Below are 27,873 nucleotides of genomic sequence, written 5' to 3' on the forward strand. Positions count from 1 at the left end.
AGGGCTGGGCACGCGCTCACGTGGGCGGGTGAAAAACCGCCTCACACCGAGCGTGAGTGAAGCGGAGTGAGAGGGAGTTTTACAACGAGGGAAGCGAGACTGTACGGCCCAGCCAGCCTCCTTCTGTTGCATTAAAAAATAAATGAAGTAGCATTAAACAGCTGCTTTAAAGGAGTCTCCACGGCCCTCCTCCTTCCATCAGCGATTCACTGAAGGAGATGTCAACATCCCTGTGAAACCCACATTAAAATCAGTCCTGAAAGAGAGAGAGAGACTGAGACTTTAAACAGCTGCCTTGACATGAATCCAAGACGAGGGAGCGAGTGGCCCTCCAGGTGAGACGGTGACTTGGTACATCTTCTCAGTTAAGCTTCCCCCTCTTCATTAATTTTACTTTAATTACATGTGCAGAAATAGAACAATGCTTTTTTTAAAATAATCTTGTCATCTAAATCCGAACTACTGGCACTATTCCAACAGATTTAGAGTCAGATATAGTATAGTTGTTTCCTCCCCGGTGATACGGTTTTAAAATTAGCGACTTTAAAAATTTAAGTCTCATTTCTACACCAATAGTAATTAGGAGATTGTGAAACTATTCCTGGCCAGCATGAAATAATTCTGTTAAGGTAACTTTAAAGTGAGTCAAATTGAAGTAAGAGTCAGACAGCAAAACCATTGGTGACATTGGTTGAGACTACTCAAATTAATAGTACAGTAAGTTATTTTCTCAGTTATAAGGATCAGCTGACCAAGACTTTCCTTTCATCCTTTAATTAGAAATGAACAAGTCTCCTATATTTTACAAAGGACAAAAATATTTCAGCTTTGCTACCCCCCCAGTATACACAGTCTATTTAATCTCAACTGGAAAAAATATCGAATGCTAATGAAAAAAATAATTAGACAACTAAAGTTGACTGTTGAACATGAAGAAAAAAAATCTCTTTTAAAAATTAGGTTATTTAAAAGGAAAACTTGTCTTAATAGTTGCAAAACTTAGTTGCAAAATAGAAAGGAAACAGTAATTTATTAAGCAAAATATTTTGGATATATTCCTAAAGTATTTAAATTTAGTACACAAGTTTATATGTCCATCACTCTCACTGCTTAATTTGTTTTAACTATTGCAACAAAGCACTTTAGAATTCAAGGTTATCTTTATTTATTCTTACATCAGTCAGCACCAGCACAAACTTTTTATTAATGCCTTATGCCTTCTTTTTATGCTCTCCCACTTAACCAATTAGCACTTTAATTACTTTGCTGCACTGTGGCTTTTAAACCATTAGTTACTAAGACACCATCACATCATTAGTCAATTAAGTACCAAAAAATTAACATTCAAATGACAAATGTTTAATTTTCTATGGCAGGACCAGGAAGAAACCTCTGAAGACATCAGGGAACATAGGAAAAGCAGATTTGTAAATTCTATCAGGGCCAAATTTAGGGGCAGGTGACCCAGGTGACTGCTGGGGTGCCAGGCTCGGAGTGATGTTTTTGTTGTTAGTGACAAAAGGGAAAATAGAATGCTAGAAGTAAAATGTGTCAGGTATTCTGTAGGTAGATTCATTTTTCACTAACCTCCTAGAATGTTCTGGACCTTTGTAGAATCTTGTCGAACCTTCTAGACTTTCAGAGAACTACCTTTTCCCTAAACCTCCTAGAATGTTGTCAGCCATGCCTTCGTGGGTATATAAGGGGCGGGGCATCACTGCTCAATTTTATATGACAGGGAGTATAAATCATCCATCAAACTCCTGAAATGGGCTACAAATGCAATAAAAAATAAGGTATTCAAAAGTTTAACAAATGGAGTTGGGGGGAGGGCGCTGGAGATATTCCTTGCCTGGGCACCATTTGGTCAAGGGCTGACCATGAGTACTATATCTGAAACTTTCACCCACAGAGCCTTGTATTTGATAAGGGATGATCTCAGGCATAAGTACGGTAGGTGCTGGAGGGCCTTGCAGTTCTATGCCAGTGATGTGCTGGAGGAAACTCTTGGGACCTCTTTCTATTATTCTGATGCCAAAGTGCATGGAGAGTTGATTTTTCCTGCCTCGGAGGGAGTCATCCCCTCTCTGGATACTGCTAACGTATCCCTTCCAGGGATTATTTATTTCCATGTATTGTGTTCTGCTAATCAACATAGTATGTTTTTTCAGAAAGAGAATATGTTTCTAGCTAAATGCACTTCATACACATTTGATGCCCAGTAGTCCTGCCTTCTTCATCAGCTTTATTTAAATGAGAATATAAATGGATTCACCAAGTCTGTCCATTGGCTCATCCTGGTACATGCGGAAAAAAATATGGGAATCCCTTGTTAAAATAATCGGTAGTATAGTGTTCTCTGCTGACTCCAAAATTGACAGGCCATCTCAGCCTTTCCCCCTGGCAGAGGGGTTGGTGAGTCCGGAAACTCACTGTTACACCAGCCAGTCTCTGGTGATGGAACAAGAAGGTGAAAATATCGCTTAACCTTTTTTTTTTCTTTTTACTGAGGTCCTGCAGGCCAAAAGGCTAACCCTGTAGTAGATGTCTGGTGGAGGCTGGTAGCTGGGGTATTGATTAACTTAACTGTGAGAACTTCAGTGGATAATTCAGAGTGCAAATGGGATGTACAGATGTGACAATTTGGGAATCTCAGTACAAATTTATGAATCCTGGATGATATTTTTAATTGTTACTATGAAAGATGCTGTATCATGAACGTCTAGATGTATGTGTATCTGTCATGTCTTACCAGCATGACAGCATGTCTTCCTCATACTGAGGACAGTAGGAAATACTTAAAGTTAATGACAATACTTTGGTCACAATATTATTCTAGAAAGTAAAAACTAGCTGCATCCTTGGGAGACCAGTTTTATTTTCCCCTCTGAAGGGAGTAGGGAAAGAGAGGAGCAGACCAAAAAATGGCCAAGTGTCCAGGAGAGGTTTAATAAACACATAGGAACAGAGGAACCAGACAGGAAGAGGAAGTGTAGGGGTAGGAAAGAGTAAGGTGGTCATGCAAGCTGGGCAACGACTTCATGAGGGAGAAATCACACAACAGGTAAAAAGTCTACATGAGGCAGGGGTCATTCTGCCTGCCTTCCTGGCCGCAAATGGTCTCTTCCCCCCCCCCCCCAACGACTCTCAAAGGAAGAGCTAGTGACGGATATTGCAGTTTAAGAGGTTTATTGTTTGGTATGATCTGTACTCTGCTTCGTTTGAAGAGCATTAAGGTGTTTGTCTCTGTGCAGTGTGTCTCTGTATGTGTGCTACGTGCTTCACAGTTACTGTGTCTCCAGAGACAATTAAACCATAACCAGAAGCTTCACACCTTTTGCAGTATGAAGGAGGGAGAGGGTGTGTTTTAAGCAACTGGGCTATCTTGGGTGTCAGCACTTGTCCTGGGGGCCTAGGGCAGGTGGACTGAAGAGCTCCATTTCTGTGAAGGGATAACAAACTGAGAGCCAATGCCCAGACAATGTGCCAGAGACACCAGGGAGGACAAAGTTCTGCAGCCTGATGAGACCCAGAGAAGCTTAAAACACCCAGGAAGTCAGAGGCTAGATTACCCTCACAGCTTGTCTGGGGATCCAGTCACTTTTGTGAGTTGCCCACCTATTCTCTTGCCTGTGGACTACATGACCCGCCCATCTCTGCTTTGCATCCTACATTGCCTGCATTACATCGGTCACCTCGGTATGCCATCTGATCTCATTAGGTAAATTTCTTCTGCCAAACAAGCCACACAAAGCAGAATAAACTGGGGAGCTACCTTTAAAAACAGGTTTCAGAGGAACAGCCGTGTTAGTCTGTATTAGCAAAAAGAAAAGGAGTACTTGTGGCACCTTAGAGACTAACCAATTTATTTGAGCATGAGCTTTCGTGAGCTACAGCTCACTTCATCAGATGAAGTGAGCTGTAGCTCACGAAAGCTCATGCTCAAATAAATTGGTTAGTCTCTAAGGTACCACAAGTACTCCTTTTCTTTTTACCTTTAAAAAGAAAAACAAAACCCTCTTATATAAGCAGCTAACTACTATTTAATAACACATCCATTGAATTCTCAACCCAACTAGTACATTTCCATAAACTATGATCCATATACCCAATGTATCCGCTACCAAGAGAGAAGCTACCAGCACATCACTGTGGAGTAAGTCTTTAACACTCACATTTCTCAAATACCCCTTCTCTAGGCAGTCTAGTCTTTCAGGACATTTAATCTCCCTCTCTGATCTTCAGTATCTCACCCTTTCATTAGAGTCTGAGTTCTCTTGTTGGTTGTTTCTCCTTTGTCCATTCATAATAATCAGTAGGTTGGTAAATGCCAGAGTCCATATCTCCTGTCAATGTTTTTTAACTTTCTGGGATTACTCTTAGATCCCTTCAGTGATGCCAGTATTTGTGCCTTTGGTCTTTCTGGATTACATAAATTCTTGGGTGCAGCTGTTCTTTAACAGTATCCCTTTAGCCCCAAGTATTAGAGGTGTGACTCCTCAGGCACACTCTATCATCTGGGCTAAGAGATGGGAGATCTGGATTACATAAATATTGTCAAAATATTATTTCTGCTTCCACTTCTGATTTTCTTTCATCTCCTGTATGATTTCATTGTCATGAGATTTCAGCACATTATCATTCTATGTCTGTGCATATCTGGTTTCTGCATCAGTCAGTGGTTTGGATGTATATTCTACTGGTTGCCAGCAATCATTGTGTTTCTGTAAAATCACTGTACCTAACCCAGATTGTGAAGCATCTGCTGAAAATTTTAATATGCCTGTTTGGTGCGTACTACTTCAGCTGGCTTTTGTATCAGTTTTGGTATCAAACTTTCCCATGATTCCTCCTGTTCTGCACACCAGTACCATTAATTTTTACTTTCTAGGAGTTTCCTTTCTACATGGATGGATACCTGAAGGGACTTGCTTGTTTTTCTGGATTGTATGTTCACCCTGCAAGCAACTGAACTCTTGAAACAGATCATGATACTCCCAAATGAGTGCCTCATAGTCAGGTTTAGTATGATCTTGTAGTCATAACACCTATTTTACCAGATTTTCACAAGCTGCCAAAATTTGTGTCACCTCCTTTGGTACTATAATGAACAGGAAGGAGCCTGTACATGATCTTATATTAGATGCTAGCGATGCATATCTCCTTCACTGGTATATTTGTTGCAGAATAACCAGTTACTTTTATTTTTGTTGGTCTCGGTTTCAGTTTCTTATTAACCTGTGCTTCTGTGTCCAGTTTGAGTGGAATAATTATTTCATCCCCTTTCACTGGTAATATGCAGTCCCTCTCATCAGTTTTGCTTGATCCCAGCACATCTACATAAAACTCCTCAACCAGCTTGTTTTCAACTGCATGCATTTGACTTTTCTGCCTTTGGGATCTACAGCATTTTGCAAAAAAAAAATATTTTTTTTCTGCACATTTATAACAGTTTCCCAAAGGCACAACGCTCTTTTTTGGGCCATGCTGCAATCCACACCTTCCACATAGCTGTCTGTACCCACTCTACCTGCAGTAGTGGTTTTCATAGTGTGTGGTTCCACTTTTTGATTTCACCTTTTCTGGCTATACTCTTTTTGTTGTTGTTGTTGTTTTTAGTACATGTATAATCCCTGCTGGTGAAGTCAGCTCTTTGGCTTGTGCTTTCACAGGTTCTTCTGCCCTGCATATCTGGAAAGTTTTTTCTAAATTTAAATCTCCTTCATGGAGTAGTCTATTTCTTAACATATTGTCTTTAATGCCACAGATTATTCTGTCTCTGACCAGAGAATCTGTCAGCTCACCAAAGTTACAGGTTTTACTGCGGTTTCTTAATTCCGTGACACATTGCTCTATGGTGTCATCAGTTTATTGCATGAATGTAAAAAAATTGTCTCTCTTAAAGGTCTCATTCCTGTTTGTCATGCAATGGTCCTCAAATTTAGTCAGTATTTTACTTACCTTCATACATTCACCTTCAGCAAACTTAAAGTTCTTCTATATATCCAATGCTTCCTCCCCAGCAACATGCAAAAAGATTGATGATTTCACTTAATCATTTTGCTCCTTTGCCCCTGTGGCTACTAAATACAATTAAAATCTCTGTTGGAATTTTTTCCAATTCTCTGCAACATTGCCTGACAGTTGCAGACTGGATGGAGGTTGCAACACATTCATTTTTGGCTTTTTTCTTTCTAAAGCTAGCCAAGCTACTATTGTGCTCATAGAATACATACAAAAGCTTTTGTTCGTCTCTGTTTGTTGCTCCACGTGCTCCTCTTGCCTCTGCTTTCAGTTTTAAATACAGCAGTTAACTTCAAAATTACTGCAGTCTCCTTTTCATTCTGTACTTCTGACACCATGTAATGATATTGGGTTATTAAATAACAAACCAGTGTATGAGAAATAAACACAACTTTTATTTAAATAATAGAGGATATCTGTGGTGAGCTGCTGTATACATCTACACTGTGTTCTCAGTCCCCCTGTTTCCAGAGCATATCTCAAAATTCTTATATTCATAATACTGTCCCTTATGAGTGAGCCTCTCTATATTATAATCTTGAACAAACATCTCTCTTTAGACTCTATATTAGGAGGTTTCCCAAATGTATCAAATACTGCAGTGCTCTGTCCCAGTGAAGAAAAGGGAAGCTGTTTAATTTGCATTGTCATGATTTTGTTAGGTCTGATGCAAAATAACAAATATATATATTCATAGAAATGTAGGGCTGGAAGGGATCTTGAGAGGTCATCAAATTGAGCTTGCTGTGCTGAGACAGAACCAAGTAAACCTAGACCTAGATCATCTCTGACAGTTTGTTTAATCTGTTCTTAAAAACCTCCAATGATGGGGATTCCACAACCTCCCTTGGAAGCCTGTTCCATAGCTTAATTACAGAGTTAGGTTAGATATTAGGAAAAACTTTCTAAGTCTTCCTTGCTGCAGATTAAGCCCTTTACTTCTTGTCCTACCTCCAGTGGACATGGAGAACAATTAATCCCTGTCCTCTTTTTAACAGACCTTAACATATCTGAAGATGATCAGGTTCCCCCTCAGTCGTCTTTTCTCAAGACTAAGCATGTTTAGTTGTTTTAACCTTTCCTTATAGGTCAGGTTTTCTAAACCTTTTATCTTTTTTGTTGCTCTCCTCTGGACTCTCTCTAATTTGTCCACATCTTTCCTAAAGTGTGGTTTCTAGAATTGGACACAGTACTCCAGCTGCGGCCTCATCAGTGTTGAGTAGAGTGAGACAATTACCTTCTCTGTCTTACATACAACGGTCCTGTTACTCTCCCCCAGAATATTAGCCTTTTTTGCAACTTCATCACATTGTTGACTCATATTAAATTTGTTATCCACTATAACCCTCAGATCCTTTTCAGCAGTACTACCATCTAGCCAGTTATTCCCCATTTTGTAGTTAGGAAGGAAAAATCAAATGCACAAGTGTAGTACTCTGCACTTCTTCTTGTTCCCCCCCATCCACTAGTCAATAACCCTATCAAAGAAGGAAATTAGGTTGGTTTGGCATGATTTGATTTTATTCCTTATAACCCTGATATCCTCTAGGTACTTACAAATTGATTGTTTAATAATTTGTTCCATATCTTTCCAGGTATCAAAGGTTAGGCTGACTGATCTGTAATTCCCTGGGTACTCTTTGTTCCCCTTTTTAAAGATAGCTACTAACTTTCGCCCTTTTCTAGTCCTCTGGAACTCACCCATCCTCCATGAATTCTCAAAGATAATTGCTTACAGTTCTGAGATGGCTTCAGCTAGTTCCTTAAGTACCCTAAGATGAATTTCATCAGGCCCTGCCAACTTGAATACATCTAACTTATCTAAAGATTCTTTAACCAATTCTTTCCCTATTATGGCTTGTTTTCCTTCCCCCTTGTTGCTAATATTAGTTGTGTTGAGTGACAGTCACCATTAACGTTTTTAGTGTTGCTGAAGCAAAATAGGCATTAAACACCTCAGCCCTCTTGGTGTCATCAGTTCTTAGCTCCCCTTCCCCACTAAGCAGAGGACCTACACTTCCCTTCATCTTTCTCTTGCTCCTAATGTATGAAGAATCCCTTTTTATTGCCTTTGATGTCCCTTGCTAGGTATAATGCATTTTATGCCTTAGATTTTCTGATTTTTCCCTACATACAAGCCTCATCCTACTCCCACCATTTACCTATCTACCCACCTCACCCACTCTAGCCATCTCTTACCTGCCTGCAAAACTCGAACTGTGCCACCACACTGTGGCAAACCCTCCTTCAGATTTGTGAGACCTCTCGTAATCCTCCTTCCCTGGATTGGAGTTGATCTGAGCAATGGAGAGTAGTGGACAGGTGTGACCAGATTTTCAAAAGAGCCCAGCATGCAGTAGTTTCTAATGCAGTCAGTAAGAACCATTGGGTGCCTGGCTCTTTTTTTAAAAATCTGTCCCTTAGGAGTTTTACTTTCTGCCATGGCCCAGCAAAACAAGCTAAATGGCATTGGGGCTAGTGTCTAGACAGGTGGTTTAGGAGTGTACAGGCTGTGCTGGCCTTATGGTTGCAAGCAGTTCATCTTAGGGTCTACTTACTAATTTTTAATTTCCTTCAGACTGGTCCTTTTAAAAGCTATTCAGACTGAAAGTCGTCTCTGTTTTGCATCTGTCTCTATTCCACTTTCAGTTCTTGTTTTGATGCAAAGATTCATAAAGTCTCCTTTCAAGGGAATACCCCAAATGTCGTCATCCTGCCACCTCTTCACCATTAACTCTCCACCAGAACTACCCAGATAGTCACGTGGCTCCAATGACAGACTGAAATTCCCTAGGGGAGGGAAGCTTTTCCTAATGTCAGAATTACCAGGAATCTCCCTTCACTCGAGCTGCTGCAGGGTCAGGTTTCTCAGCTCTTCCTCACAGGAGAAGAGCAGCTTGGCTTGGCCTGATGAATCAGAATTTCTATTAATCATGGATGATAGAACAAAGATTATATTTGCTAGGTGGTCCTGCAGTTAAGTAGGGGACTGGGAGTCAGGATTTTATTTCCAACTCTACCACTGACTCACTTTCTAACTCTGAGGAATGAGTCACTTCATTTCTCTGTGCTTCTCTGTACTTATCTGTAATACTGAGATGATGTTACTGACCTACCCACGTGAGGCTTCATTAATTATTCAAAATAATCTGAAAGGCACAATATGGACCTACTTCTATGAGATAGTGAGCACTTCCTAAGCCGTGCAACAGTGACATTTGGTCTCATGACAGTGTCATGGTTTTACTCTGGAGTAGTGCTGTCTCCTTAGAAGGACTGTTGGGTGAAAACCTTGGCACTGGACCCTTTGAATTCTCTTGCAAATAATTAAAGATCCATGGCCCTCTTTGCAAAAGTAATAGTATTACCCCGAGTGTCTTGACCAGGCTAAGTCTGGGCAAGTACATGCTGCCTACTGTCAGCTCTTGCTTTAATTTTATAAGGTATGGTTATTCACCTAAAGCCAATAAGTTTGTAGGTGTTGGACATCTGGGATGTTCTGAAAGAACTTGGTCACAAAGAGACTATAATAGCTGAGGCAGGAAGAAGAGCAGAAGATAGATCAGCTCTGTCTCTCTTCTTCCCTTCATCCCCTGGAAGGCATGGCCTAGGTCTAGGGCAGGAGATGGCTATAGTGCCCCAGGGCAATTAAGCACTAAGGAGAGTGGCTGTTGCATGTAGTTCCTGGGGAAGGAGGCCAGCAGCACCCACCTGAAAGGCAGCCATACAAAGGGTTGGAGGTGAGAGGCTGTAGCAGTCCAGTGGCCTGGCAAGATAGAGGCTGGGAAGAGACAGCCCAGTAGGAATCTGCCATGGAGATATGCAGCTTCATGGGAAAAGTAGGAGCCAGGGAGCAGAGTGGGCCCAGGAGAAGCTGCTCCAGGGTCTCAGAATATTAAGGCGAAGCTGGCTTGCAACAGGTGTGAAAGCTTCCAGGGAGCATGGACATTGGCAGATCAAACTGACAGGCAGCCCACAGATGCAGCGTGAACCAGGAATGGAAGGGGCAGTCCATTAGATGTTGTGGAAAGAGGACGCAGCTAGGCTGAGGGGAAGTCTCCCCAGGGAAGGGATAGGTGTAAGGAAGCTGTTGCATGCTGAGCCAGACGTAGCATTACAAACCTGCTCTCTCGGAAAATGCTTGCTTTAGGGGAGAGGAGTGGGGTTCAGAATGAGACCAGTAGGGGTGCAGCTACCTACTACAGCAGAGTAACACATGATAAATGGAGAACTGAGCCAGTGTGTACAGGAGAGGAGGACAAGATAAGTCTGAGAAGGGACTTTGCATTGTGATGCCCAAAGCTGAAGACTGTTGAGCAGAGAACATGTACCTGCCAATAGGGAGATGATGCAAACGGTGTCCCATGAGACCAATACCACCACCAGGGCCAGGCCCTGTCTTGCAAGCCCTAGGAACTGATTTGTCCTCCCGGGAAAGAATAGCGTTGAAGGTGCTTAATAAACCATGACAGGTTAGCCTTTCCCCTGCTATTGCCCAGCCCTGAAAGGCAGAGTTAACTTTTCACCGGCACAGGTTTTGCCCCTAGGGTATCTGCTTCCTTTCCTTTTAGCCAGCCAGCCATATCAGATAGTCTTTTCCTGTTAGCTGTATGTGTGTGTGCACATGTGCATGCTGGGGACTCACGGTGTTACAGTCCAGCCTTTGAAGTACCTACAGCCCTTGCGTTTGAACTTTTGGCACAGTGTCTGAAAAGGCCGGTGTGCCGTGGTATCCATGGAATCCCCAATAGATTGGCGGTGCTGCAGTTTTTGAGGTCTACTCTTTTGTCCCCAACTCTGCTTGATGCATTTCCTCCTGAGAGAGACGCAGCGTTTTGGCAGTGGCTATAGGGAAGGCCTCTCTCAGCCTATCTCCTTTGTAATTTTGTACAGTGCCTGGGAGCATGCAAAGACGTTCAGTCACTAAATAATAGGGGGGTTGGGGGGATCCTGGTTTATCTTAACTGGCTGGATGCATCAGTTTCTTCAGGCTCCCAGCAAACTCTGCTTGAGAGTCTGGGAAAGGAAGAGTGGGACACTATCGGGGTGTCATCAGACGTCACCAGTGTGGTGCTCTGCTCTGTTCAATGATGATAACAGTCGGCTGCATGTGTGTGTGTGTTCCCTCTGTGTGCTGCCCCGGCTCTGCAGATAGCTGGCACAGCAGATGTCATGAGGAAAAACCCAATGGCCCCGGACTCCGATAAGGTATGAAGGCACCCGGCCAGGTTTATTGCCAAACTAAACACAGTCTCTAGCTCCCCGGATCAGAGGTCTACAGTTCTGCTAGTACATATGTGCTCCCTGACACTGGACTGGCTCAGTCAGTGGCAGTATTTACCACTGCCCCCTAGGCCAGACAAAGACAACCACTCGGATGCATCCTTATACACAGGTACAAACACATTACACGTCACTCCTGATGTATTGAGGTACAACCCCTCTATGTAGTAAGGTCCCGCCTCTCTTCTTGTACATGTTGGTTCAAACAAAACAGCTCAAGCCATCATATTATCCTTCTGCCTGTCTTTAGGATGGGTCAGCCTGTTCCTTGTTATGTGTGGAATGTGCAAGTATCGGAGTGTTCTTGGTACCATCCTGGCACGTTTATATCTTTAGTGTCCAGTACCTTTTAGGTATGTGTATTTTTGCAACATCAGCCCTTTCCTTGCCAGCTTCTGTGAGCAGGGCCTGCCTCTGGCTCACAGTTTAATTTTGCTTTATGTTAACAAAGTCTTGACCATTTCTTTAGTTCAGGCCTTAGGCCTCATACCAGGCCTCTGATACAAGGTTTTATGTTTCAGGGCCTCCTCTTACTACAAGGGGCAGGCTGTCATTACGCAGCTCCGTGCAATAGCAGAGAGTTGCTGGACCTGTTTGGAGGTAATTCTACCTCCATGCTTTGCTGCAGAAAGCTTAAAGGTTAGAAGCCTGTTCCTAAATAGAGGCATCTTGTTACTCCCTCGTGTGTCTCTGTATTTGTAAGGCTCATGCCTAGCAGGGTTATACCAGATACATGCAGGATTTCTGGGCAGACTGGCCCATAGTTCACACCCTTGGATGATGTTTCCAGCTTACAGTTCCCACTGCCCAGTTTCATCCCATTTGCTTCTAGTTACACCCCATGTACCATAATAATAGTGTGTTCTCTGCCGACTCCAGAATTGACAGGCCATCTCAGCCTTTCCCCCTGGCAGAGAGGTTGGTGAGTCCAGAAACTCGCTGTTACACCAGCCAGTCTCTGGTGATGGAACAAGAAGGTGAAAATATCGCTTAACCTTTTTTTTTTCTTTTTATTGAGGTCCTGCAGGCCAAAAGGCTAACCCTGTAGTAGATGTCTGGTGGAGGCTGGTAGCTGGGGTATTGATTAACTTAACTGTGAGAACTTCAGTGGATAATTCAGAGTGCAAATGGGATGTACAGATGTGACAATTTGGGAATCTCAGTACAAATTTATGAATCCTGGATGATATTTTTAATTGTTACTATGAAAGATGCTGTATCATGAACGTCTAGATGTATGTGTATCTGTCATGTCTTACCAGCATGACAGCATGTCTTCCTCATACTGAGGACAGTAGGAAATACTTAAAGTTAATGACAATACTTTGGTCACAATATTATTCTAGAAAGTAAAAACTAGCTGCATCCTTGGGAGACCAGTTTTATTTTCCCCTCTGAAGGGAGTAGGGAAAGAGAGGAGCAGACCAAAAAATGGCCAAGTGTCCAGGAGAGGTTTAATAAACACATAGGAACAGAGGAACCAGACAGGAAGAGGAAGTGTAGGGGTAGGAAAGAGTAAGGTGGTCATGCAAGCTGGGCAACGACTTCATGAGGGAGAAATCACACAACAGGTAAAAAGTCTACATGAGGCAGGGGTCATTCTGCCTGCCTTCCTGGCCGCAAATGGTCTCTTCCCTCCCCCCCCCCCCCCCCAACGACTCTCAAAGGAAGAGCTAGTGACGGATATTGCAGTTTAAGAGGTTTATTGTTTGGTATGATCTGTACTCTGCTTCGTTTGAAGAGCATTAAGGTGTTTGTCTCTGTGCAGTGTGTCTCTGTATGTGTGCTACGTGCTTCACAGTTACTGTGTCTCCAGAGACAATTAAACCATAACCAGAAGCTTCACACCTTTTGCAGTATGAAGGAGGGAGAGGGTGTGTTTTAAGCAACTGGGCTATCTTGGGTGTCAGCACTTGTCCTGGGGGCCTAGGGCAGGTGGACTGAAGAGCTCCATTTCTGTGAAGGGATAACAAACTGAGAGCCAATGCCCAGACAATGTGCCAGAGACACCAGGGAGGACAAAGTTCTGCAGCCTGATGAGACCCAGAGAAGCTTAAAACACCCAGGAAGTCAGAGGCTAGATTACCCTCACAGCTTGTCTGGGGATCCAGTCACTTATGTGGGTTGCCCACCTATTGTTTTGCCTGTGGACTGCATGACCCGCCCATCTCTGCTTTGTAAGGCTCATGCCTAGAAGGGTTATACCAGATACATGCAGGGTTTCTGGGCAGACTGGCCCATAGTTCACACCCTTGGAAGATGTCTCCAGCCTACAGTTCCTACTGCCCCGTTTCATCCCATTTGCTTCTAGTTACACCCAATGTACCATAATAATAGTGTGCTCCTTGGTAGAACTTTTCATCTGTAGATTTCAAAGCACTTCACTAAGGTCGTTAGTATCATTATCCCCATTTTGCTGATGAGGAAACTGAGGTATAGGGAGGGGCTGTGACTTGCCCATGGTCACCCAGCTGGTCAGTGACAGAGCTGGGAATAGAACCCAGGTCTACAGAATCACAGTCTAGGGGGCTACCCTGCCTCTCTAAATAATGCCCCTCTCTTTCTTAACACTTATGTCCTTCAAATACCTGTAGCTATCCGCCCTCCTGTGGGCGTTTAGCCAAATTTGATTCTTTAGCTCTCAGTCCTTCCAGCCTCTAAATACTGTGTGTTGCTCTTCCCAGTACCGTACTACATGGCTCTGGTACTGCAGTGTCCCAGGCAATTGCATTCTGGTGCTCATGAGTCTACATAGGGCCTTGCGCTGTCAGTGTACCACCCAAAGTGCCATGTCCTATTCCCCTGGCAACAGCATGCCCTAGCAGAGTGTGAACTCTCCGCCTCTTGTTTGGATAGCTGCTTTTCAGCCTTACCTCCTGGGGCATGAAGGCGAGTCCACACAGGCCACAAGGGTGTGTGTGTGTCTGTCTGTCTCTGTCAGACAGGGTGGGTAAAGTAATATCTTTTATTGGAGCAACTTCTCTGGTTGGCTGTCTGTCTCCACTTTGGCAGGCAGGAAGTGGCAGGGTGGGTGCGGAAGAACAGTATAATACTTTCCGTAGGACCAGCCATGTGTCCAGAACTGAATGCAGCATCTTAGGGGCAGAGGTGCTTCTCATCACCGCTGCCTGCTTTTCTTCAAGCTGATTGTCTTACAGGCAAGGGGATGCAGACTGACTGAAGCCAGTGCAGTGGTTCGCTGCTCCTATGATGAATGGCATAAAGGCCAGTGAAAGCAAGGATTGTGCCCCCCCACTTCCTCTGCATGACTGCCATTCAGACATCCTCTCCAGCATGGCGGCCTCAGTGCCAATGCACTCTGCCTTGCAGAGATCAGGCATTACCCTGGACAGAGCTTCACACCTCTGCACTATGGTATCTGTCAAAACAAGGATGAAGAAAAGAAGGCCAGGATACCATGTTGCTCTGTCCTGCTGAGCTAATGGTTGGGTTTGGGCACCATGAATTTGCCCTTCCCTCTCCCACTGACACTGCAACATTTTTGGACAAGGCAACAGACAACCCCTGCACACCAGCAGAGACGACATCCTTCTCAATGGGAATTTGAGTAATGCAGTAGCTACAAGGGGACTGTATAATCAAATGGACTCTTACTTTACACAGAAAAGAAAAGGAGTACTTGTGGCACCTTAGAGACTAACCAATTTATTTGAGCATGAGCTTTCGTGAGCTACAGCTCACTTCATCAGATGCATACCGTGGAAACTGTAGCAGACTTTATATATACACAGAGAATATGAAACAATACCTCCTCCCACCCCACTGTCCTGCTGGTAATAGCTTATCTAAAGTGATCATCAGGTGGGCCATTTCTAGCACAAATCCAGGTTTTCTCACCCTCCACCCCCCCACACAAATTCACTCTCCTGCTGGTGCTAGCCCATCCAAAGTGACAACTCTTTACATAATCAAGTCGGGCTATTTCCTGCACAAATCCAGGTTTTCTCACATCCCCCCCACCCCCATACACACACAAACTCACTCTCCTGCTGGTAATAGCTCATCTAAACTGACCACTCTCCAAGTTTAAATCCAAGTTAAACCAGAACATCTGGGGGGGGGGGGGGGGTAGAAAAAAACAAGACTTCCTGACTTCCACTGACTTCCTGAGGAAACTTCAATCCATCGGTGATCTTCCTGATAACACAATCCTGGCTACTATGGATGTAGAAGCCCTCTACACCAACATTCCACACAAAGATGGACTACAAGCCGTCAAGAACACTATCCCCGATAATGTCACGGCTAACCTGGTGGCTGAACTTTGTGACTTTGTCCTTACCCATAACTATTTTACATTTGGGGACAATGTATACCTTCAGATCAGCGGCACTGCTATGGGTACCCGCATGGCCCCACAGTATGCCAACATTTTTATGGCTGATTTAGAACAACGCTTCCTCAGCTCTCGTCCCCTAAAGCCCCTACTCTACTTGCGCTATATTGATGACATCTTCATCATCTGGACCCATGGAAAAGAAGCCCTTGAGGAATTCCACCATGATTTCAACAATTTCCATCCCACCACCAACCTCAGCCTGGTCCAGTCCACACAAGAGATCCACTTCCTGGACACTACAGTGCTAATAAACAATGGCCACATAAACACCACCCTATACCGGAAACCTACTGACCGCTATTCCTACCTGCATGCCTCCAGCTTTCACCCTGACCACACCACACGATCCATCGTCTACAGCCAAGCTCTGCGATACAACCGCATTTGCTCCAACCCCTCAGACAGAGACAAACACCTACAAGATCTCTGTCAAGCTTTCTTACAACTACAATACCCACCTGCAGAAGTAAAGAAACAGATTGATAGAGCCAGAAGAGTTCCCAGAAGTTACCTACTACAGGACAGGCCTAACAAAGAAAATAACAGAACGCCACTAGCGGTCACCTTCAGCCCCCAACTAAAACCCCTCCAACGCATTATTAAGGATCTACAACCTATCCTAAAGGATGATCCAACACTCTCACAAGTCTTGGGAGACAGGCCAGTCCTTGCCTACAGACAGCCCCGCAACCTGAAGCAAATACTCACCAACAACCACATACCACACAACAGAACCACTAACCCAGGAACTTATCCTTGCAACAAAGCCCGTTGCCAATTGTGCCCACATATCTATTCAGGGGACACCATCACAGGGCCTAATAACATCAGCCACACTATCAGAGGCTCATTCACCTGCACATCCACCAATGTGATATATGCCATCATGTGCCAGCAATGCCCCTCTGCCATGTACATTGGTCAAACTGGACAGTCTCTACGTAAAAGAATAAATGGACACAAATCAGATGTCAAGAATTATAACATTCATAAACCAGTCGGAGAACACTTCAATCTCTCTGGTCACGCAATCACAGACATGAAGGTCGCTATCTTAAAACAAAAAAACTTCAAATCCAGACTCCAGCGAGAAACTGCTGAATTGGAATTCATTTGCAAATTGGATACTATTAATTTAGGCTTAAATAGCCACTCCCAGTCTCTAAGTCATTATGCAAGGTAGCCTGATTCCTCTTGTTTTTTTCTACCCCCCCCTCCCCCCGATGTTCTGGTTTAACTTGGATTTAAACTTGGAGAGTGGTCAGTTTAGATGAGCTATTACCAGCAGGAGAGTGAGTTTGTGTGTGTATGGGGGTGGGGGGGATGTGAGAAAACCTGGATTTGTGCAGGAAATAGCCCGACTTGATAATGTAAAGAGTTGTCACTTTGGATGGGCTAGCACCAGCAGGAGAGTGAATTTGTGTGGGGGGGTGGAGGGTGAGAAAACCTGGATTTGTGCTGGAAATGGCCCACCTGATGATCACTTTAGATAAGCTATTACCAGCAGGACAGTGGGGTGGGAGGAGGTATTGTTTCATATTCTCTGTGTATATATAAAGTCTGCTACAGTTTCCACGGTATGCATCTGATGAAGTGAGCTGTAGCTCACGAAAGCTCATGCTCAAATAAATTGGTTAGTCTCTAAGGTGCCACAAGTACTCCTTTTCTTTTTGCGAATACAGACTAACACGGCTGTTACTCTGAAACCTTACTTTACACAGAGTGTTGTACAAATATTAATTAATTAATTATCTGTTCCCCCATTCCTGCTCCAGCCATTCTGCCAATGTCCTTCTGGAGCACACTGTTCGGTTACTTTGGATAATGGTGAGAGCTGAAACAGAGGGAAGAAGAGAAAAACTGAGGGCTTAAAGCAGCTGGTGCTATTAGTTAGAGGGCCATGTTTTAATCCAGTCCATACCTAATCCAGGGCATTTTTGTCGTTAGAAATAAACTTTTCCCATGAGTAGAACATGTCTTAAAATCTTAGATATTTTTTGTACATTGCCCAAACCCAGTGCAGTGTCTTCTATAAAAGCCTCTGTACTGGATTAAGGATTTGGGAAGGGACTTGGGGGCTTTGCTCTGTTGCAGATTATGGGAGCTTTTGATTATTCAAAACCATACTTTAAAAAACAGTTTAAAGCCAAGATGATAGAGCAAGATTCTAATCTGACGCTCAAATAGGTCATTCTGAGCTTTGAGCTCATTTGCCTTGCAAAGCTGAAAAGCTCAATACTTTGTTGATGAGAACTAGATTCCCCCGCCCCACTCAGTTAAATTAAGATCTCATCAGAAAGGGAAGTTGGTTGATATTCTCTGTCAGAGCCTCTACCCAAACCACTGGAGGAGACAAACAGTGCCTCCCAAATAATGGGGCCCTACAGCATCTCTATGAAGAGCTATGACATGGTAAGTCATGCACGACTCTTTGTTTTTGCAATGTCCACGTGTTTAGGTTGAGGATTCTGGGGGGGTGGCAGATCTTATATCTGGGCTGAGGAGCTTGGCTTTTAATCTCTCCCACCCACAAACACATACTTTCTCCCTTTCGTTAAGATACATTTGGTCTCAAGCTAAAATTTTAAACCATTGTAGTTGGACTCCAAAGCACCTATTTAGGCATGTTTTTGTCAGCTGCAGGAGGTGCAGACGAGAATGCTAGCCCTTCTCACATGCTATGGTTACTGATGCCATATCTTTAAATTGTTTTCTTCAGTGGTTGGCTCTATAATTCTTTTGCTGTGGGTGCTGGGATTGCAGCCTCTGTTCTTGTGGCCGAAAGGCTCATTCTGAGATGGTAGGAATCAGATGTGTCTCCTTCCTAGGTTAACTTGCTTAGAGAGAAGCCCACCTTGTGTAGTCATTTAAACAAGCAGAGAGTGGGTTTAAAACACGTATTCTGACTTGACAGCATTTTACACCACCGTGCACTGGTGTAAATGATCAAACCCACTAACTTTAACAAACAGGAGTAACTGGATAATCTACAGGTTTCAGAGGAACAGCCGTGTTAGTCTGTATTCGCAAAAAGAAAAGGAGTACTTGTGGCACCTTAGAGACTAACCAATTTATTTGAGCATGAGCTTTCGTGAGCTACAGCTCACTTCATCAGATCTGATGAAGTGAGCTGTAGCTCACGAAAGCTCATGCTCAAATAAATTGGTTAGTCTCTAAGGTGCCACAAGTACTCCTTTTCTTTTTACTGGGAAACATGGAAGACCTACATCCCACAATATCAATTGTATACTCACATCCCTGCCTGCATTTTATCCTTTCCTATGTGTGGGTCGGCTTGCAGAGCCTGCCTGAGGGCAGTTCTGTAGCATATTTATATTAGTGTTTTTTTACTGGGAGAGAAGCTATACTACAAATATCCTAGGTTTGAATTATGACACAGTATATTCCATCCTCTAATTAGCCTTGTAAATTGAAAACAATAATATCTTTGAAAAGATGATTGTTCCATGCTAAGGAAAGCTCACATCAGATTTGCCACAAAGCCTGGCTTTTAAATAGAGTGACTCAGAAGTTTTTCAACCTTTTTTTTTTAATTTAAAGATGACTTTTCGAAGGAAATTGTTTTGTTTCTGTTCAAATCAAAACATATTAATTCCATTTAGGTTTAATTTTTCTCCTTACCTTTTTCTCCCTTGTTTCCTTTGGGGGGGATAGTGAGAAAAGCAGCCCTCACCTCCCCCCAAAAAACAACAAACCCCAGAACAATTTTTGATTTGTTTAGTTGAAAAATCCTGTGAAAACTTTAAAACAAAATGAACCATTATTTTTGTCACAATTTTTTTGCAAACGATACTTCCCATTCTTTGATCACCCTGACCTCTCCTTTTAAATGAAAGGCTCAAGCAGGAGAATCGTGGTGGTAGAGTTTAGCTGGGGGTAAAGCAGAGCTCACTCCCTAATGAAAAAAGTGAAAAGTGGGAGCAGCATCTCCACTGCAGCAGCACTGGCTGAGTGCAGGGGCAAAGCCCGGGCGGCGGTGGTCAAGGTACAGAATCCAGTGGGGAAGCTCTGCAGAACAACTCTTAGTGGAATCTTAGACCAATTCTGATTGTTTTTTTTTCACTCTCCTCCCAGTTATATGCCTGATGTATAAATTATCCTATTGGCAGAAAAACAGTTAAGATTGGTGTCGTGTCCTTACTGCTTAACCTGCCCAGGTCCAGATAGGGGATGTAGTCTGAAACAGACACAAAATTATTCATGCAAGGAAATTAAAGTGCTGTGGGATTTGTTCCTTGGTTGTGAATAACTTTCCAGAACTTCAGCTCCATGACTTTATCTCAGCTGTAAATGATATTCAACTGTGAGGGGAACACCAGATCTGTGTGGAACATGGATGACTTTGGGACTGAAGAGATGGGCAGTTGTGAGGTAGAGTAGAATTAGTTTAATGTCCTCCTAGGAGTTGAGGGAGGCTGAACTTGATGAACTAATAGGGGGATGTTTTTTCCATCTCTATTTTCTAGGAGCCTCTTAAGCAGAAAGCCTGAGGGATTGCATTAAATAAATGTAATCTATCTATCTTCCTGCAAGGGAAGATACACACACAATTAGTGCCATGTTTGGCTTGCCCGTTCTATTTTACATGTAATTCCCCATCATTACACACAAATACCCACAGCAGTGACAAACAGAAAATATTACATAATCCTCCTGTTCTATTCCTTCCTCCTTCCTTATTTTTAGGTCCCTTTTTTCCTCTACTAGAGCAGTGGTTCTCAAACTTTTGTACTGGGGACCCCTTTCACACAGCGTGACTCCCCCCCCCCCTTATAAATTAAAACCACTTTTTTATATATTTAACACCATTATAAATGCTGGAGGCAAAGTGGAGTTTGAGGTAGAGGCTGACAGCTTGCAACCCCCCCCCCCATGTAATAACCTTGTGACCCCCTGAGGGGTCCCGACCCCCAGTTTGAGAACTCCTGTAGTACAGGCTTCTGTGTGTGCACACGTTTTCCCAGCAAATCCGTTCTTAAAGCAAAATTTTGAGTCCCTGGCCAAGCGGCAGGAGTTGGAGAGAGCATATTGGCACTATGAGTCATGGGGACTAATCTCTGCCCCTATCATATTGAAAGCTGTAAGGTCCCTCACATCTTTGTTCTAATAGCCCTAGTGTGTCACACTCTATGCAACTCTTGTAGCTGCGCTCCAACCCCTTTCTGCTTCAGCTTGGATTAGCAATACCTAAATGCTTTGTCTCTTTGACTCATCTCTGTCTGCTTCCACCCACACTCGCTACTCTCTCCCAGCCTGAGATGTACATGGGAGGACAGCTCAGTCACTGCACTGTGCACATTTCCCAAGCCAAAGGCGAGTGGCTTACAGTAAAAAACAAACAATACCCTACCTGTCACCTTATCAGAGATGAGATGGTGGCAGATAGTGGTGCTCGAGTGCAGCGTCTTCTGTTGTAAACGCAAGGTGATACTGACAGCCACTCGCTGCAGTTAAAACGGTTTAGCACTGCACAGTCACTGCCCATGTTTTGAAGGGTTGCTATCCTTTTGTTTTGACACCATGCTGCGCTCTTGTGATTAACCCTGCATTCCCAAATTGTTCTGCGCATCTCCTCCTCCCTCTGATGCTTGAAACCCCTCCAACCCTTTCCTGGTTCTTGGGGAGCCTGTTTTCTTTTGCTAAGGGAAAATCTAACTTTTTAGAGAAGGAACCTTGTATGCATTTAATGAGATGCTGTGCACATTCACAGTCCACGTTAATAGTACAAAGAAAAGGAGTACTTGTGGCACCTTAAAGACTAACAAATTTATTTGAGCATACGCTTTCGTGAGCCACAGCTCACTTCATCAGATCTGATGAAGTGAGCTGTAGCTCACGAAAGCTTATGCTCAAATAAATTTGAGCTGTAGCTCACAAAAGCGTATGCTCAAATAAATTTGTTAGTCTCTAAGGTGCCACAAGTACTCCTTTTTGTGAATACAGCCTAACACGGCTGCTACTCTGAAACCTGTTAATACAGCAGCAGCTGGTGGGCTGCAGATGGCATAGATCCTGAGGGCCCTCTGAAACAAGATCTCCTTAATGATGTATTTGTCAGGCAGGAGGTCATATAACCACCCCAGCATTGGGTTAGCTCTTGGGCATTGACCCTTGCCATAGTCAGTGCTATTAGCACAAGTTCCATGGGCATCATTAACTCCTGGTATGTACGCGAGATGGGCAATTGCTAGGACATATTTTTAGGAACAGAAAAAGTTGAAATTGAGGGTAGTTTAAAGACTCCCTTTGCCATATCTCCTCCTTCACAGCTATTGGTTTTGCAGAGTTTTAGTTAGTGGAGGTGAGTGTTGGTCCCTCCAGGCTGGTGCCCTGCTGTAGCTTTAGATGAAGGCAGAAAACCCGACCAATTGTGTGGACTGGATTGGGGGTGTTTGTGGTTTCTTTCCTGACCTTTCGGCCTATTGGCATCTCCCAAGAGGAGGCACTGGGGAGACAAGAGTAAAGCAGCACCAGCACCCTGCTATTTTCCAAAACTGCACTTTAAAGATTCGTGTGAGTGCACAGCAGCTACAGCTCTCTGCCACAGTGCAACGTCCCATGGGTTGCTCTCTACGGGTGAGAAGCTAACAACATGCCATTGCCTTAAGTGAGGCCTTCACTTGCTACAGCCAGAGATAGCTTGTGTGTGTTTCAGGGGGGTGTCCCCAATCAGGGAGCTTTCTGCCTCTGCCATATGGCCTTGGGTCTCATGACTGGGGGGATTCACACTCACTGTATTTCACAGGACAGTTGAGATGTTTCTTTAAAAAAAAGCAACCAAAAAAAGAAAAAATAGCTCTGAAAACAGCTCAAGCAGCACTAGTATTTAGCGAATGGGGGAAGGTGCAGCAGGTGCAGGCAGCTACAGCTGGCAGTGAAAGGTATGAAAACAGCGAGCAGAAACTTCCGCTGTGGTCAATGCAAGAGTCTCCAGAGTAGGTGTTTGGGAGGGGTAGAGCGCTCAGTGTGACTGCAGGGGAACCCTTACCATCTTCTAGTTAGTATTTGTTGAGCTGTCTGACATTTTTGCCATGAGCCTTTGCTCTGCCCTTTGTTCCTCTTCTCCTCATTGATTTCTACCCTCCCCTTTTCTCCTCTTTTTCTGAGCACCCTTGTTTTGGCAAGCATTAGGCTCTGTCCATTGCCTGCCTGGAGCAGCACAGGACAGTCAGAGCATATGCTCCACGGTGATGGTGGGCTTTGCCAGAGCTGCCAGCTTTCTAGTGCTAAGGTTTTGATTTGATTTCTGCTTCGAATAAAAAACTTGGTGTGTGATACAGCTCCGTGGGTGCCAAAAGGACTATAAAAGCAAGGAGGGCAAGCCCCCCCACCTGCAGGATCTTCTTTAAGTCCCTGCCCTCCCTCACTCCTTACCCTCCTTGCTGGCAAGCCTGAGGCCTTTGGGTAGTGGGTCTGTTCTGCTTCCCAAACCTGGCTAGGCCCCGGCCCCTAGAAGCCACTGCTGTGGTTTCAGCCACCAACAGGTGAGGGGCCAGCTGCAGGCATGCAAGACAACACACAACAGGACCTGACCAGCTGCTGCACGTGCCACAAGGCAGAGCAGAACCCAGCTGCCGCTAGCCAGGCACAGTGTGCTCCCTCTCAGCCAGGTTCTTAAAAAGTAGGAGGCAATGGCCCTCCCATCTCCAGTGCCTACGCATAGCTCGCTCCACTGGCCAGCTGCTGCATTGTTCCCAGTGCAAATCTCACTTTGTGTGGCAGCATCAGAGCCTGCATATTGGGCGTGGACCTGATATCACAAACTCCCAGCAGGAGTTCAGCCCAAGGGGCTCAGACAGACATCGTGTCACACTGCGGGACACTACTGAGTCCAGAGGAGTGGCAATACATCCTCCGTCTCAAGACGCAGCATGCTTTGTAATAGCTCTACAGACAAATCAAAGAAAGTCCTTGCCTGGGGCCAGTGTGTGAAGGTAGTTTTGGGAACAGAATATGGAATTAACATGGTAGAAAATGACAGAAAAATTAATTAGAGGGACACAACCAAGCCAGGTGAAATGGGCAACACAATGGTGACTAAAGTTCAGTGTTGATAAGTACAAAGTAATGCACATAGGAGGGGAAAATGTACTATTCATAGACCGTACAGGGTTCTGAATTAACTGCATCAACTCAGGAAAGGGCGTGAGGGTGGCCAGCTCGATGGAGGGCTCTGCCCAGTGTGCAGCAGTGGTCAGAAAGCAAACAACCTGTGAGTGTCAACAAGGAATAGGGTGGAGAATAATATGGAGAATATTCTAATGCCTCTATGTAAACCAACAAGATATCCTCCTCCAGACTAGGGTCTAATCTCGTCTGGCATTTCCTATGTAATGGTTGGGCTTTCTCCTGGGAAATGGCTGTACAGAAACTGCAGCCTGTAATGGGATTCTCCTCCTGTTCTGCAGAATTTGCTGGGGGAATTCAGTGACTATGACAATGACAACACCACAAGATCCTATGAGGACTACTTTTGTCCAGATACAGTCTTGTCTCCAGCTGGCGATCCCACACATCCTTTCAAGAAGATCTTTGTGCCCTTAGTCTACCTTCTGATATTTCTTCTGGGGACCTTGGGCAATGCCCTGGTGTTGATCATCCTGGAGCGCTACAAGCGTGCCCGCACTACCACTGAGAACTTCCTCTTTCATCTGGCCCTGGCCAATCTGGTGCTAGTGCTCACCTTGCCTTTTGGTGTGGCCGAGAGCTTGACTGGCTGGATCTTCGGCACTTTCCTCTGCAAAGTCCTCAGCGCTGTTCATAAGATCAACTTCTACTGCAGCAGCATGCTTCTAGGCTGCATCAGTGTGGATCGCTACCTGGCCATAGTGTATGCTATCCACACCTACAGGAAGCGCAGAGTCAGGTCTATCCATCTCACTTGCCTGGCCATTTGGTTCATCTCCCTGGTGCTGACCTTGCCCGATCTAGTGCTCATGGAGGTCTGGTCAGACAAGAGCAACCACAGTGTCTGCAATTTCCAGCAAGTTGGGATTCATGGCAGCAACATGTGGCTGGCCACCCGCTTCCTGTATCACATTGTGGGTTTCTTCGTGCCCCTGCTGGTCATGTGCTACTGCTATACAGCCATTGTGAGGACCCTGTGCCAGTCCCAGCGGCTGCAGAGGCAGAAGGCCGTGAGAGTGGCCATCCTGGTCACAGGGGTGTTCTTACTCTGTTGGAGCCCTTATCACATGGTCATCTTTTTGGACACGCTAGACAAGCTAGAAACCTTACCGAGCGATTGTGCCTTGGCGGACCAGCTGGCCACCAGCATCATGGTGACAGAGGTGATTGGCTTCACACACTGCTGTCTCAACCCCATCCTCTATGCCTTTGTCGGAGTCAAGTTCCGCAACGACTTCTTCCGGATTCTCCGTGACCTGGGCTGCATAAGCCAAGAGACCCTGCAGGAGATCCTTGATGTGACGAGGAAGAGCAGTGGGATTGAGTCGGACACCATCACTTCTGTCAGCACTTTCTAGTGAGGAAAGAACTGGGCACGGGGCTGAGATAGACCTTGGTGTTCCTGGCCAGCAGAGCATGTAATGCCCTTGGAACAGGACTCAGCTCTGTGCCTCAGTATCATCCCTACCACTTCTCTCCTTTCCACAAGAAACTGAGGTCTAAAGGGCACCATTAAAACAGCAAATACTTGCCAGCTGTTACCACATATTTACTTCCTGTGCTAAATATGTGGAGAAATGGTTTGTGGTAGCCCTTGGCAAATACTGACTTTACATAGCAACTACTGCAAAGGGGCTGGCTGGGACCCTAGCAAGTTAGCTGTGATACTGCATCCTCCCCACTGGAGGAGCCCCAGTGTGCAGAGCCAACCACAGAATTGGGCCCTTAGAAAGCGACAAACAGGAAATTCCAGATGATGGAGAGATTTTTATCAGAGAAATGGAAGAGCATGATTTAGTCTGTGCTGCTTATTAAGGTGCTCAGAAGAAAGTGATATAGCCCAATTATTGCTTTTAATTAGAAACAGTTCTATGTTTAATGAAAGTTATGTAAAATATGAAGAAGTTTAGAGTATGTTTCAGTTACTTGGGCACATAGCTGCATGTTACTCACCATTCTGGTCAATACAAAGGTCTGGACACTGTTTTTCTGACTGCATCACAGAATCTGGAAGTAGAAGAGGCCTGTGAGGCAGCCAGCCCATCTCCTCCAGCAAACGTGGGGTTGTCTCCTGTTGTGCCTTTCCTGGGACTTTGGGCAGGTTGGGTGCCTTGATCCCACATGGTGGTGTTTCTGCAACTCACATTGGGAGACTCTTCCATAGGCCCAAAGACTTTACTGTCAGGAATTTCTTTCCTGCCCATAAGCTGCACATTTTCTCTCTCACTTTCAATCCATTTTATTGCTATTAATAATTCCAATTACTGACTTACTGGAACTAATTGATTTCCTTTGAGGGTGAATATTCTCTGAGCAGGCCCTGTCCAGCCTTGTAACTGAATGGTGGCACAGACCTCTCCTACTTTGATTACTAGTGGGGGGGGGGAAGGGAAAGAAGGCTGAATGTGTTACTGATTTGTTTTGTGGTTCAGTTGCTGTATCTCTTGGGTGCTGAGAGCAAGAATTCCCGTTATTCCAGAGTAAAACAGAACATGGAAGGAGAAGAGTTGTTGGGGGGCAGGGGGAGGGTTTGTGGGGGGGGTTTTCAGGGGCAGACAAGGGAAAGTTTTTTTTGCTATGCTTTGTACTGTGCTTCAGGCATTCTAGCTCTACCTGCATCGACCGTGTTTTTAAAAATTTCGCTTATTAGATTTTAGGGAGAAAAGATCTGAACTTTGACTTCATACCAGAGTTGTGGGTACCCAGCAGCTCTCAGGATCAGGCCTACTCCACACAGACATGCACCAAACTAACAGCAACAGCTTTAACCCACAGCTGGGGTTATTTCAGTGCAAGTCTGTGTGTAGAGCAGCCATAAGGGACTCTATCCCTGTTGATGTGATAACAGCTAATGGAAAACAGCAGTTAAACAATGTGTAGGCAATGCTGCTGCTTTCTTTGTTTTTCTTAATAGGTAAAGTGTTACTTTGGCTTGAAATGTATGTTATAGTTCTGTCTAAAAAGCCACTGGCCACCATTCATCCCAGGCACAACCTAACCACAAATACATTGGTAAAAATCTGCTCCAAAATTAACCTGCTTTGCTAGGCAAAACTAAAACTATTTCTGCTGATCAGTATTAATTTCAGTGTTGTCAAACTGCCCATGTGGCAGGGTGGATGTTTGAGCTTTGTGCTAGGGTCACTAATAGCAGTCACCCAATAACAAAGAGACCAACTTCAGTTCACTCACCCCTTTCCAGAAAAATGATCTGTCAGAAGAAGAATCTGTAGGGGAATGATCCATATTTAAAGGATCACTTCTGGGCTAAATTCAGCCCAAAATGGAGGATCAGTGAAGCCTTTTACTAACTCTAAACCCAACAGGAAAAGTCCAAGGTTTAGAGGGTGTTTTTTTTAAATTCCAAGGGATGTAACTTTAACAAAAATAAAAAACAATCAAACATTCCCTGCGGTGTTCACAGCAAAGCCATTGAGGACCCCAGTGAAGCTGATGAGGTTGTTCTTATTGTCCAAGCAGGGAGAAATGCCGAAAAGTTTGTTTAAATTGTGCTACTGGGGCAAAGTCTAGCTAGAGTTCATACATTATTTCAGTGTTCATAACTGAAAGGGGATATTTTGAGAGGCTTTATTTTTTTTTATGATTGCTTATATCTTGTGTCCCTATAAACTCACCATAAATTGTCTGCTTTTTTTTAAATGAACTATGATTAATTAAATAAAGTACTTTTTCCACGTTGCATGTCTCATGCTTCTGCAGAAAGTCAGCTGCAGTTTTCAATATTCTGAAACACAGACAGATCAGAGAGACCAATTAATAGCTGCTGGCTGGTCAGATGTCTTTCTGACAAGTTCTGCATGGAGATAAAAGGAGCCTTTCATGTGTTGCTTATGAGGCTCACTGGAATTTGTTCTTTTCACTAGTGCTGCAGAAGGCTCTCTTATTTTAGGGCATGTGTAAGATCCAGGTTTAGCTCAGTTTTTTTAACAAGGCCTGCCTAGAGCACCCATCACCACAGTACTGAGACATCAGCTAACCTTAATAGGTTACCATAATCTACTTTATTCAAGTTTCAGATCTGCCAACTCATAGCAGAG

General features: G+C 44.2%; 1 protein-coding gene across 2 annotated transcripts; it reads left to right on the forward strand.

Annotated features, from left to right (window-relative positions):
• The first annotated feature begins 15 nt into the window (after positions 1-15).
• On the forward strand, positions 16-26,314 carry CXCR5 (C-X-C motif chemokine receptor 5). Of its 2 annotated transcripts, none has more exons than XR_007353514.2 (2): positions 16-335; positions 24,097-24,228. XR_007353514.2 is itself a non-coding variant. In XM_048827212.2 (2 exons), the coding sequence occupies exons 1-2, from the start codon at positions 18,041-18,043 to the stop codon at positions 25,171-25,173; spliced, it is 1,116 nt and encodes a 371-aa protein (XP_048683169.1). In that variant the 5' UTR covers positions 17,967-18,040; the 3' UTR covers positions 25,174-26,314. The 2 variants fall into 2 exon arrangements, 1 of the variants encoding a protein (XP_048683169.1); XM_048827212.2 differs by lacking the exon at positions 16-335 and adding an exon at positions 17,967-18,079 and having other exon boundaries at positions 24,097-26,314.
• Positions 26,315-27,873: the final 1,559 nt, after the last annotated feature.

Source organism: Caretta caretta, chromosome 22, assembly GCF_965140235.1.
Source record: "Caretta caretta isolate rCarCar2 chromosome 22, rCarCar1.hap1, whole genome shotgun sequence".
Taxonomy (NCBI): domain Eukaryota; kingdom Metazoa; phylum Chordata; order Testudines; family Cheloniidae; genus Caretta; species Caretta caretta.

Bases quoted from the DNA above. Each gene is read 5' to 3' on its own strand.
- CXCR5 (XM_048827212.2), top strand. From the start codon at position 18,041: ATGGGGCCCTACAGCATCTCTATGAAGAGCTATGACATG. The intron at 18,080-24,096 runs GTAAGTCATGCA...CCTGTTCTGCAG, and splicing joins CTATGAAGAGCTATGACATG to AATTTGCTGGGGGAATTCAG.